The sequence below is a fragment of the Juglans regia genome, chromosome 11 (assembly GCF_001411555.2).
Source record: "Juglans regia cultivar Chandler chromosome 11, Walnut 2.0, whole genome shotgun sequence".
Classification (NCBI taxonomy): domain Eukaryota; kingdom Viridiplantae; phylum Streptophyta; class Magnoliopsida; order Fagales; family Juglandaceae; genus Juglans; species Juglans regia.
The window spans coordinates 36,049,429-36,062,513 of NC_049911.1; the positions used below are offsets into that span (position 1 = coordinate 36,049,429).

Sequence of the window (13,085 nt, forward strand, 5' to 3'; positions counted from 1 at the left end):
TTTTTTACTTATAAAAAAAAATGTTTTCCTTATATTTTTTGCACAAGTTATTAAGCTATCACAATAGAGCCTTAAAAATTAGAATAAGAAGATATAATAAAGTCGATCAAGTACTAGAGAATTTTCTAGTCTATGTTGACAGACAAACTGAACCTTCCATGCTGGGTTTTTACTACCCGAACCTCCACAACAACCCAACCAAAGATTTCAAAATAACTGAGAGAGAGCGAGGGAGAGAGAGGAAAATAGATGCAAAAATCAAACTTTCATTTCCTCTTCTTTGCAGGTGGCTGGGGTGTCTCTTCCTCATCCTCCTCTTCTTCCTCATCATCCTCATCATCATCGTCTTCTTCCTCTTCGTCATCATCGTCGTCGTCGTCGTCTTCGCCGTCTTCACTTCCACCATCACCATTAGCCTCAAGCTCATCCGCAGGATTCCCATCATTGTCATCATCATTGCCATATGCATCATCATCATTACCTCCATCATTTTCCCCATCATCCACGGCATCATCATCATCTTCATCTTCGTCATCCTCTGTTTCACTAGCATCTTTATTCTCGGGACCAGGTTTCCTCACTGCATGCACCTCAGAAATTGGAAACCTGAAAAATATAATTGATTAAGGACTACCCATTATCGAGAAAGATTTTTCTTTTATCGGTAAAAAATATTGATAATAATGTGGGAATAGGCAAAAGATAGAGAAAGAATTGAAACATGACAAAAGAAATCAAGTCACTAACCCTCCAGATGTATCAGCCTCTTTGGGCAAAACATCTATTCCCTTTGGCATAATTCCCATCTGAAAAAGAAAACCCAAAATCATTCTGGATAATGGAAACATTAAAAAAAAAAAGAAGATACATTTGCATTCGTACAAAACAAGCATTTTGGCAGGGGAGAACGGAAGGTAGAGACAAAAATTCAATAAAGTGCCATAACTGGTACTATACACCCTTTTAAGATTAATACTCATAGCATGTGACATATATTCCCCTACATTTTTCTTCTCGGCACACTGCATTTCAGCTTTTCGGGAATTCCTCTTTTAGTTGTACAATAGCATGTACCTATAAAAAAAAGTTGTACAATACCGCGTATGCTGCTTCCCTCATATTCTGTTCAAACTTGTAACCAAGTTATCAAAACTATCAGCAATGTATATAGCAAAGTCAACACTTTATTCTCATCATCCTTGACCCGTACTACCCAACCTTAGAATGGACAGATAATGCATCATATATTCACAATGGAAATTGTAGGGTGGTTTAAATTTTTATTTTTTATTTTTTTATAAGTAGTTTTAAAAAAGAAAAGTCCGAGTATCAAACCCTCTATACTAGTCTAATCCCCATGACGTGAAGATGGTTAGCCTAATGCATGCATCTACATGCTATGAAAAGAGATCATCGGAAGGATGTTTTAGAGAACTTTATCGATGAGGATGTTAGTGCAATATGTGTAAGTGGTGTGGGATCATATGCAGCTTGTTCTTTCACTTCTACCATAATCCCTTTAAGTCAGTATGTAAGAATAGGATCTAATCAAACATATTACAGCTTGAAGGAGAAATAGCAGTGGCAGAGGCTGGAGCCAAGTTAAACCATGCGTTCCACTCTTAGATCTAAAACCAAGTTGGAAGCCCACAAACTTTTATTTTTCAAAAGAGAATTATTATAGGCCACAAACTATAACAAACAATATCAACTAGTAACCAAAGGGTGTGCACACCCATGCCAGCCTATGAAATATTTAAACACAACTAAATTATATAATATTTGGTCATGTTTTCAGGTCGAAATCAATTGACAATGTCAAGGCCAATGCTCTGGTAAAGCTACAAAATAGATTATGTTTATTCATACATGTTCTCTTTTGCCAAGGAGAACGAGGATGACAATAACAGATTGCTTTTTTCTTATTCTCAAAGGCCCACTAAAACTCTCATACACTAGCTTTTAAGAAACTTAAAAATAAAAATTTCAATACAAAAGGCCACATTTTTTTCTGATGCAAAATGAAACCAGTACTTACGAAACTCTTAGCTTTGGATAACAGATTTACAAATTTATAATAAAAGAATCTAATTTTCCAGATAATTAAATAATTAGAGCAAAATCCACGAGACAGCAAATGCCAATTTCAAAACAATCATATTTCACAAAAAAAAAAAAACAAAGAAACAGTTACGAACTCAACTCAAAGAATATCCAAACACGTATATTCATACAGTCTATACCATCAAGAGAGAGCAAACAAGAGACTTGGCAGCGACAATGGCAATCTCAACCACCATAGCCTCCACCACAGAGCAGAGAAAACCTTCCGAGACTACCGCGTTCGAACGAAGAGTATCCATATTTGTCTAACTAGAAGAGAGACAAAATAACCCTAATTAAAAGAGAAGGTATTCGAAACAAAACTTTCTCAAAAGAGAGGGTTTAGGGTTTTGGAAATTGAGGGGTTTAAGACTAGGGTTTGGACTTGGAGGACTGGGGCATTGACTGCATTGCCACTTTACTCGTATATGGTTCTAGGACTAGAAGTGTGTAAATGTGTTCCGAGGTAATTCGACCTGGGACTCATTACGTCACGGGATCATGTCGGGCCGAATTTGGACCGTTAATTTTACAGGCTCTTGCAGCATGGGACTGGATCCCTAGATCAATATTTTAAGTTCTAACTTGTATAAAAGTTTTTTTTTTTTTTTTCCCAGCGGAATGTTATGTCACTATTCATTCTCATGCTTTATATTTATAAAATTTTCTTAAAATCTAGAGATATTTTTTATAAGGTACAGAGATATTTTTTATAAAATGTGAGAGTATGGAGTGATAAATAATAACTAATGAGAAGAATTTTTCTTCCCAATTTAGCTCTTGTTTGGATTCGCAAGTCATCTCAGCTCATCTCAACTTATCTCAACTCATCTCACTACTATTCATTACTATTCAGCAACTTTAACTCACAAATTTCACTACTATTCACAACTCATCTCATTACTATTCACAATCCATCTCAACTCATCTCAGCTCATCTCAACTCATCTCACGGGATCATGGCGTTTTCTTTTCTTTTTAATGGCCAAAAATAAAACCCTGGTTTTGGTGTCATACAAATGCACTAGAATGAAGAATCAATCCAGGGGTAAACAAAATAAAAGAAACTGGTAGAAAAAGAAACATGGGCCTAGGTGACCAATTGACCCAATCTTTCCGGCTTGTGTCTAAAAAGGCACGAGTTTTTCAATGACCCGAGTCAACAGACTATTTCAAACATTTCCAAAACATCATCTCCGCACAAATAGCTGGTCTGGCATAGACAAGTTATAGATTTGAAGGCCGACGGCGGCTACCAGTGAGTGAAGCTGCCAAAGTTTATAGCATCCAAATTTAAAGTTGGTGTAGTATCCAAAGTTTGAAACAGTTCAAAGCTCAAACTCGAAATGTTATTCTGGCAAATTGCCCACAAATCGCAGGCAAATTCGACTAGCCAAGCTGTTCAAACTCCCAACTGGTTCATGTCTTGCAAAAAGCACAGGCACTGCTATTTGATACATCAAACATAAGATTTAACTCTGTTAAGAAAGAAGCGTACAAACTGCAACACGTCTTTGTAGCATACTACACAACCTTTTTTTGATAGGTAGGTAGACATAACCTGATAACTGATACTAAAATTAACCACAATAAGAGGAAATAGTCTGATAAATTAAGATAAGCAACAGGCCAGGCAAATTGTTCTGGGTGGTCCATCAGCTCTGGGGTTGAACCAAACCTGAAGCAGCTAGTGTAGAGGCAATAGAAATGCAACTTGGTGATCCATTGTCAACGGGTGGGGGCACACCCCATTTGCCTTCAGATTCAAGTGGCTCCAATACATGAACCCTTCCATCCGTTAGTCCTATGGCAAACTGGTTTGGTTCTTGTGGATGTGCAGCAACCACAAGAGGGTATACTGAAGAACTGTATCAACATGGAGAAAAACAAAGACCAAGAAAAGAGAAATTATCGACGCTACCCATACCATATATTGAATCTGGCCAAGATGCTACTGAATGCAGATTCAGAACTCTATGTGTCAGAATTATTTCAAGTAACCATGCATGCATTATGCAGAATTCGGGAGATAAGGATAAGAAGTCCAATGTAATTATCAGGCCAGTAAATGATAATTTACCATAAGAAGTCAGAAAGTCAGAGGCTACACCATATGGGATATATATTATATATGAATTCCAGTGAGGGAATGTGATGTTTATTTTGCAGAAGATGAAGAAGAAGCATTGTTTATCATCTTTGAGCCACTATGAACAACATGGAGATCTATCATATACTTAGAATGCATCCTTAACAAAAAGTTTCACATGACATAAACTTTGTAAATATTTGTCACACTGGATCTAAAATCATGAGCTCAAAAATACCCATAACAGATACCACTTTGGAAATTGAAATTAAACAATGAATGCTAAGTAGTGACTACGCAAAGCTGATAGCACATATATCTCACTGAATGAGGCCAGGCCAAGCATCCTGACAAATAGATTTCCAAAATATCATTGAATACCTGACATCAAATGGAAGATAAGCAGTGGGATTAATCTGACATTGTAACTGGAGATTTGAAGCACCAAATACACGCACAGTTCCATCCAAATAGCTGGCATAAATTAACTGGCTATCACAAGAGAATATTGCATGGCAGATAGGCGCTGAAGATTCTTTTACAATCCACTGTTAAACACAAAACATCATTAATATATTATTCTGAAGAAAAATATTGGAGAGGGAAGTGGAGTGGGAAAACATAGCTCATCCATAATATTTTTTCTTCCTACATTGTTTGCTGCCATCACTAAAGAAAATTCTTCCCAAATTTTCATGGTAAAATTATAAAGGAGCAGAGTCCACAGGAACTGGACACACATTTGATTACTTTGACATGAAGCTAAGATAAAGATACCTGCTTCACACATTCAAGTTTCTTTGTTTCGTATATGGCAAGTTGAGTCCTATGTACAGCGAGGAAGTGTATATGATCCAGGTGAAACTGAACTTGGGTGTCTGAAACTACGGTGGATGCCCTCCCAGCTGGAATCTGCAAGAAACTGTTATTTTGTCTTTCCCACCTATCAGAGTTCCACACGTTAATCTGGGAGAAGAGAATACGAAAAAAAAAATCTTAGTCAAATTGGTCAAGAGAGTTAAAATGAAGGATTTTAATTCAGCTAACCATAAGCGTTTTATTCTCTTTCCATGTCATCCTTGAATCAGTGTGCTGTTGGTATTGCTTTGTTTATCTGAATTGCAAGGATGTTCTTGGATGCTATTCTTGCTTCTATTAGCTTATTTTTGGTTTTGGATTTTGTTAAGTGATCATTGTCCTTGGATTTAAATGGAGGCTCATATACACTGTCCTCAGCTCCAAGCACGTGTATGTTCCAAGAGTTACCTAAAGGATAGTGGGCAATCGTTGAAGAAATCCCTTGTATGTGATTTTTCAGTCATATTTGAACTCTCCCTCCCTCCCCTCTCTCTTTCTAAGGGCAAGTGCAGGAAACTCATGCTCATTCTCCGACATATAAGATAACTATGAGACATAGTGAAAACTGCCAGAGTTCCTAATAAGCAAGCTACATAAGACTAATTACTAACCTGATCATCTGCTCCAGAAGAAACAAGTACGCTCAACACGTGTGAGAAGGCAAGGCCTGTGATTTTTTTAGAGTGACCCTTAAGGTTGGTCATAACCTACAAGAAGAAAGAAATAACCAACTCCTGGATCTTCACTTTAATGAGTACCATACTAGTAATACAATTATCTGTGCCATAATAGACGTTACCTTATCTAAGCGGACATTATATATGAGAATTGTGGAGTCCTCCATTCCAATGGCCATTATATTGTTGTCATGAGGGTGAAAAGCAAGATATGTTGCCGCAGGTGGTGGAGACATGAATGTCGTCATGATCTGTAATTTCTCAACAAAACTTATAATTGGTCAGTCAAAATGAAGTGGATTTCAGATGCAGCATTACGAAAAGTGTGGAGTGTTCTCCATCATGAATGACGGGACAAACAGATACTTCGACCAAATGTAAAGCACCTTTTCAGAAAAGACCAGTTCAAGCTTGTCTTAGTTTTTGGCCAAAACTAAATAATTCAAATATTTAGAAGGATAAAGGCCATGAGCTATTACTGACCTGGCGAATAAGCTTCTAACCAACATCTGACTGCCTTAATTTTTTGCCAAAACTAGAATAATTCAATTTTATTAGAACATAAAGGCCTAGAGCTAATTTGAACTGGCCAATAAGCTTCTAACCGACATCTGCAGCTTAAACCAAAATATATTTTATCATAGAACCTAGCTCTGATCCATTTTCGACATGCACACTAAAAGAAACCTTGTAATGATATAGGTTTAAACTTCACCTTAAATGTCATCATGTTGAACAGAGAAATTTTTCCTCCAGATGCTGACATGACATAAGAATCATTCTTGGACAAGGCAAAACATGATAGAGCCTCATCAGGTTTTGCCTCAGTTAAATCATTGGTCATTGTCATACCCGATGATTGTTGTACTAATTGAGGAGTAACCTTGGTCGTTGCCTACACCATATCACAATAATCACCTTTTTTAAAACAGTGATAAGAAATGCAGGTTCAGAGTGAAACAGAAAGCTTTGAAGTCGTCAAAAGGAAATTTTAAGAAAGGGACAGATTTGCAGAAAATATGGAAACTTTGTACCTTGCCACTCGAATTGAGGTCACTTCGTGGCCACTTCCAGAGTAGATGGATCGCATTTGTTGCTAATGCCAAAATAGCCGTACCTGATTTAGTATAAATAAGCCTTGAGATCTGCATATTCACAGGACAAGCCAATCAGAAACTTCTTTTTCATTATTTGGTATTTGCATATAATAATATTTAAAAATGAAAACATATAATAAACAAAGATGGCACTTAGATGAATTTAAAATAACATAGACACTAGTATGCTCACAAACTAAAAAACTTTTTTTTGATAAGTAATCAAAGATATTGTATTCATAGAACTAGGCAAAGCCCAGGTACACAGGAAGTATACATGAAAAACGCCTAGCTAGAGGTTACAATAGAAAGGAGAAGATCATGGACACTAATCCGTTACAAACTATAGCCCCTGCCCATGGGAACAATGACTTAAAAAAGAAAGCTTTAAGCTCAGACAAAGTTCTCTCATGATCATCAAAACATCTAGCATCTCTCACTCCAAATACACCAACACATGAGAATCTCTCATGGAACTAAAAAACTAGAATTAAGTTCATAGGAACTATTAATTAACAACTCTCTGCTAACATGCTCACAAACTGGTGATTGAAGTTCAAATGCATGTCAGAAAGAGCATTTGACAGAAATTAATTGAAGTGTGTGGATAAACAGTATACTTTGGAAAAATGGGAACATCCACACTAAGAAGCTGGCCAAACTGCTGCCCAAGTTTTTGTACAATAGATCAAGAATCATTGCATTATCCCCGACACTGACTGCTTTGACTGCTTTGTCAATAAGAAATCATACCTTGTCTGCTTTGACTGGAGCTGAAAGCCTCAATAACCTAAACTGAGCAGGTTCACTAATTTCAGTGAGCTTCCATATCTTTGTTAGGCTGACTTCATCTGCTAATTTAGGTTCCATGTCCACCATGTTTCTTGTGTCTCCATTCTGCAAGCCAGCTGAATGAATTAGTTCAAGTGTATTTTTTTATTTTAATGTAGCAAGGCAATCAGATTCAGTTTTAACTTTTTTTTGAAGAAGTTTTAAGAGAGAGAGAGGGAGGGAGGGAGGGAGAGAGGCGAGTGCAATTAAATTTTCCAGTACAGAGTTAAAAAAGTATCACAATACTAAACCACACAGGTGAAGGAAAATTGAATGTTATCAAGAATTTCAATGTGTAGCACTTGCACGCTGCAGGATATAAGAAGAATTCAATATGGCTTTTTGTCCAATTCAATGAAAGAAGACTTTATAAGCCTTACCTTTGTTACTGTCTCGGATGTACTTCCTGCAAGAAGAGAATGTCGATCATAAGTTCGCATCAACTGGAGACCATCAACCGTTGCTAAGATTTTTATTCTGTTATCATTTGCCGAAACAGCCAATAAAGTACCCTCCTTGTTGAAACGGACACGTGGACTTGCCTTAAATTCAAAGAATTATGTCAGCAACTCAGACCAATGTTTTTGTGGTAGGCATGTTATTGGCCCATTGGGATATATGTAGAATTGCTACTGAGACCATACATAAAAATACATTACAGAATTACGAATACACATGTTATAACTTACTGGTAGGCCACCCTCAGCATCAGTACTTGTCAGAAGATTGACATTGTCCATATCCCAAAATTTAACCGAATAGTCATCACCAACAGCCAAGAACCGGTTCTTTGCTGTATCAAATTGAACAATTCCCTGCGAGCATTTAGGAAATCCTAGGTAGCTTCTCTTTACAAGACCCTCATTTTCATTCCACTCAACAATGTGCGACTCACCATCTTTATTGGTTCCACAAGAGAAGAGCCTACAATGTCAATCAAAATATTGACTTGAAGTTTTTCATAGGAGGATAGATAAAGAAAACCTTACAATGGCGTTAAATTCCAGTAAATAAACCTTTTCCCATCAGCACTATAAGCCATCGTAGTGCATGAGCGGCCTGGAGCATCATAATCAACCCTATATCCCATATTGTCATACAGCCATGCTCTTATCTTTCCATCCACCGATGTTGAAAAGATAAACTGAGGCGTTACAGCAAGGGCAGAACTTTAGATAACAGAGTAAATCAGCCAAAAGTGGCAAGAGGTGTATAAATGAGTCAAATGGAAGTATAGCCTTTACATGAACATTTTCTTTGCAGTGAGGGCACACAGAATGAACAGGAGCGTTGTGACCTTCAAAATTAAACATCTTGGCACCAGTAGCCACATCCCACACCTACAAAGACAAAACATAAGCTAGCTATAGATAAATAATCATTTTCTATGCTTGACCACATAACAACCATTCCATAACGAACCTTGATGATCTTGTCATCACCGCAAGTAATAACAGAGAGTTGCTTAGTAGGATAACAGAAGGCAATGTCATTCACACTACCAACATGAGCGTCAATCTAAAATTTAAATTTAAAAAAAAAGAAGCAAAATATGGGTGTTAGAAACAAAGAAATGAATAATTTATTGGAAGAGAGAACAAAACAGAACCTACCTCCAAATGCTGGCGGATGTCATTCCCACCTTGATAAGTATATAGCTGCATCATGTGTTTAGAATATGCAACTCCTGTTTGATGAAAAGCAACAAACTTACATTAAATATAGCGACCTGGATGATAGGCTCTTACAAACATTGTTCTTGTCCATATCTTAAATCTCACCAAATAAAGAACCGTCAGGGCTCCATACTATACGCTTAACCAAGACACATGGATCTTTGATTAGAGTTGCCTACATTTCATCAGATTTAGAATTCATATTTCTTTGCTGAAATGAGTTGCTGACTTGCTTTTAGTTATACTGATAGAGAAGGAACATACCTTTAATATCATTGAACTTGCTCCAATATTCCATACCTGAAAATTTCTTGAAACCAACTTCTCCCTGGAACTAACTTCCCACAAACTTATGCTCCCCACATTGGTTCCAACTGAAAAATCACATTACAAAACACGCATCAATTTAAGCTTAAAAAGAGAAGTGTACATGACATAATAATCACCATAAAATTGATTAGTCATTAAAAAGAAGCTCGTGGAAACCAACCTAGAAGAAGTGTCTGTTGAATGGGATGAAAATCCATACTCGTGGGAATCGAACCCTGGTTCAATGTTCGTGCTACAGTCTTGGGCAACTCATCAGTTGAGTTAAACATCACACTCTGACTTTGACCAGGATTGGTTACTGGAAACATTACCTACAGAAAAATGTATAGATCTCATTTAAAGAATTGTTGAAGAAAAAATTAAGAGGGTGTGTTCATGCTGTTAAACTTACCCTGTCTGAAACCCCAGAGAACCTTGTTTTGTACATTTCATCAGAATTCCCTAGACCATTTGAAATTGCAGCTGTAGCAAGAAAATAATATACATTTAGGAATGAGAATGGATGCCTTTTTATCCCTGAGATTGTATAACATATGAACTTTACTCAGGGCTTTGAAGGGTTGGTGAATAATTTGCGTCACTACCTGGATTTGTTACCCTCCCAAAATCAATACCACCACCAGGAACTGCTGAATGAGTTCGGGTTGACAGATTAGACATCCATGTGGTGAGAGGTGTTTGAAGTTCTACTGATGTGGGTTGCAATGGCTGATTACGAAGAAAAACAAAAGAGCAAATTTAGAAAATTCTGGAAAGACTGTAAGGCTTGATTAAAATGCAACTAACTTGGTCTTTGACCAAGAACAGAGAACATAATTTAACTTCATCATATACCACATTTGCTCCCAATGGAAGAAAACCTTCAATTTTTGTTGGGGAACCTATCAACTGGTTGCTTGCAGCTAGTTGTGCCAGTGAATCATTGGAATTTTTACAACTGTGATCCACAAAGAGGGTTCTTATATCAGGATTCTGTCTAGGATTTGGGCAAAGTGAATGCTGCCAATTCAAGCTGTCAAACATATACCGAAATCAATTTTATCTCTAGGGTCTATAAAAATAGCCAGAAATATGATGAGTATCATGGGATAAAAACCAATACGTAGAGTATCCTTTGGTAATGATGTAATATTACCTCTGGTTAATGAGCATCCTTAATCTTGAACCTCTAATGTTTGGGAACTGCAACTTATCACGGAAAAGGGGATTTGCCTCAAAAAGCTTCTTGAGCTCAATCAACATGATTGCTCTTGCTGTTTTTGAATCTTTATAATTATAGAGTTGCTCATTTTCCCTGCATAATCCACATGATTTTCAATGTCGTCTCCATATACTATTATTCTTTTCTTGATGACGTGCATCCTCACCAAGACAGGGCCCTTTGGACCCACTCCTAGGATGTAAACCCCCAACACGTGTTCCCACATGTCAGAAATAAGTATCAAGTAATCCAGGAGAGCTCTTAGTGGGGAATCGAACCCTTTATGCCTGAGTCTACAGTTCATCCCAAGCCCATCCTTTAACCACTAGGCTGCCCATGATGGTTGCACACTATTATCACCAACTTAAAGTGGAAACTCAAAATTTTTGTATAAAATATATACCTAAAATTATCTAGTGTAAGGAGCATAGTCATTTCCCTGAACAATTCTTCATTGAAAGAGGCAAAAACTTTCAGATCCTTCGCGAGAATATCTACAGCCTTGCTGCGATCCAGCCTGATTCATTATAATTAATTAGGAAAAAAACAACATAATCCATTGAAAAATTAAACTAAAGATGCCTTGAGAAAGATGATAACTGCCACAATTATTCTTTCATAGAATCATAGACTTACTCATCCAAAGCCTCAAGGTACTTTTGCTTTCGTATTTCGAAAAATATCTTCATAGAATGCCGGTTATCATCCAGCTTGGTGAACCCCAAAAGGTACCTCTCTATCTCATCCCAGTTCCCGCTAAGCACCATCTCCTCAAAGTACTTGAGGTTAAAGAGCATTCCTGATTCTTGCTCAAGCCTGCTCAAAAAATACAAAAATACAAAAATACAAAAGTAAGAAAAATAATTATAACGGAATCACACAAACAGCACAAGAAATTGGAAGCTGAAAACAGGATCTGGAAGAAAAATTACTTATGAAGGGTACCCTTTAACTTTTCCTCATCGAGGAACTGCAATATCAGGAAGATGAGGTCCCTACTAAGCGAAGACGACATTGGAAACTTCCCGTTGTTACCTTCGATACCTGCAAATAGACAATTATCACCTGCAGAATAAAAAATCTCACGAAAAACAACAACAGGAAAAATGTAAACAAAAGGTTTGTTGGGTCTCTCTCTTTAAAAAATTATTTCCACGAAACCGTTTTTCCTTGGAGAGAAAAGTAAATATTCCAGACCTTTTATAATCCTTCAAACTAAATGGGGTCTCATATCATTTCCCTGGCAAACTATATTCCATGGAACATGCAAAGCTTTGCATTTTACTAAAAGTCACCTGCAAAAAGCAGGACTAAAATATCAAAATTGAATTAAGAACGCTAAAAAAGCATGTACGTAAACCAAAATTAAAGCAAAATAAACAAAGGATTATACCATAGGTGCAACACGCGAAACCAATTTATTCAACGTGATTAAACAAAAAATTTACAGAAAATGAAGACCGGTAAGCGAGAGTCAGCCATCGAAGTTACAGAAATTAGGGTTTTCTGAAACCAGAAACGGTAAAGTGGCTTTTAAGATTTGACCCACTTAAATTGAAGATGCTAAAAAGCAGAATATTGAAGTAGAATAAAGCACGTAAGGATGAAACAAAAGCTAACCACCCTCTCAAAAGCTAAAGGCAGAAACAGAGAGGCTCACCTGCAAAACAGAGAAGAACAGAGCAAGCGATAGAAACAGGGCAGTAAAAACTTCCAGGCTCTCAAAACAGGGAAGGTTTCAGACTCTCTCTCTCTCTCTCTGTGTGAGAAAACTCTTACCCAGAAGATGCTGACAGGGGACAGTGCATCAGAGAGATTTATAATAGGTGGCGGCACTTTCTAGGTACGATAAGTAACTGTACTTATCATGAGAAGTCGTGTATTATTTGATGAGTTTTAGGTTATTGTGCATGTTTGCAAAGTGGTCGGAAGTGGGCCCACAGGCGAAAGATCAGTCCAATAGCTCTCTCAGCTTTGTTAAAAGAAGAGGGTCGTGACGTTTGAGGTGCAACTTTGGCAGTTCCACTCGCGAGTGAATCACATTCTGCGTTCCTTTTCATACGTTGTGTGTAAATTATTTTCTTTTCATGTTAGATTCTTTTCCTTAATTTATCCAAAAGTTATTAGAAGACAAAATAAAATAAAAAAAGTAACGTTAGTGCTGGAGACCCATTGGTGTACCCGTGGAAGTGGATGGCAAAAGCTCTTCAATTTTGATTTCCT

The 13,085-nt window shown here is 37.1% G+C and overlaps 2 protein-coding genes across 3 annotated transcripts; both read right to left on the minus strand.

The window, feature by feature from the left end:
- Nucleotides 1–64: 64 nt before the first annotated feature.
- LOC108992200 (phosphopantothenoylcysteine decarboxylase subunit VHS3-like) lies at nt 65–2,606 on the minus strand. The gene is made up of 3 exons (XM_018966672.2): nt 2,244–2,606; nt 748–806; nt 65–606 (listed from the first exon to the last, which is right to left on the minus strand). Exons 1-3 carry the CDS (start codon nt 2,361–2,363, stop codon nt 267–269), a joined length of 519 nt encoding a protein of 172 aa, XP_018822217.1. The 5' UTR covers nt 2,364–2,606; the 3' UTR covers nt 65–266.
- Nucleotides 2,607–3,420: 814 nt separating this feature from the next.
- Nucleotides 3,421–12,647, minus strand: LOC108992196 (topless-related protein 1-like). Of its 2 annotated transcripts, none has more exons than XM_018966665.2 (26): nt 12,523–12,647; nt 12,060–12,157; nt 11,795–11,906; nt 11,499–11,678; nt 11,266–11,379; nt 10,797–10,955; nt 10,496–10,673; nt 10,246–10,369; nt 10,053–10,123; nt 9,822–9,972; nt 9,632–9,705; nt 9,437–9,506; nt 9,269–9,342; nt 9,078–9,173; nt 8,900–8,995; nt 8,672–8,799; nt 8,345–8,579; nt 8,036–8,197; nt 7,578–7,721; nt 6,762–6,872; nt 6,443–6,622; nt 5,850–5,978; nt 5,662–5,757; nt 4,970–5,158; nt 4,574–4,740; nt 3,421–3,969 (listed from the first exon to the last, which is right to left on the minus strand). In XM_018966665.2, the coding sequence occupies exons 3-26, from the start codon at nt 11,875–11,877 to the stop codon at nt 3,759–3,761; spliced, it is 3,222 nt and encodes a 1,073-aa protein (XP_018822210.1). In that variant the 5' UTR covers nt 11,878–11,906; nt 12,060–12,157; nt 12,523–12,647; the 3' UTR covers nt 3,421–3,758. The 2 variants fall into 2 exon arrangements, with proteins under 2 accessions (XP_018822210.1, XP_018822209.1); XM_018966664.2 differs by having other exon boundaries at nt 9,596–9,705.
- Nucleotides 12,648–13,085: the final 438 nt, after the last annotated feature.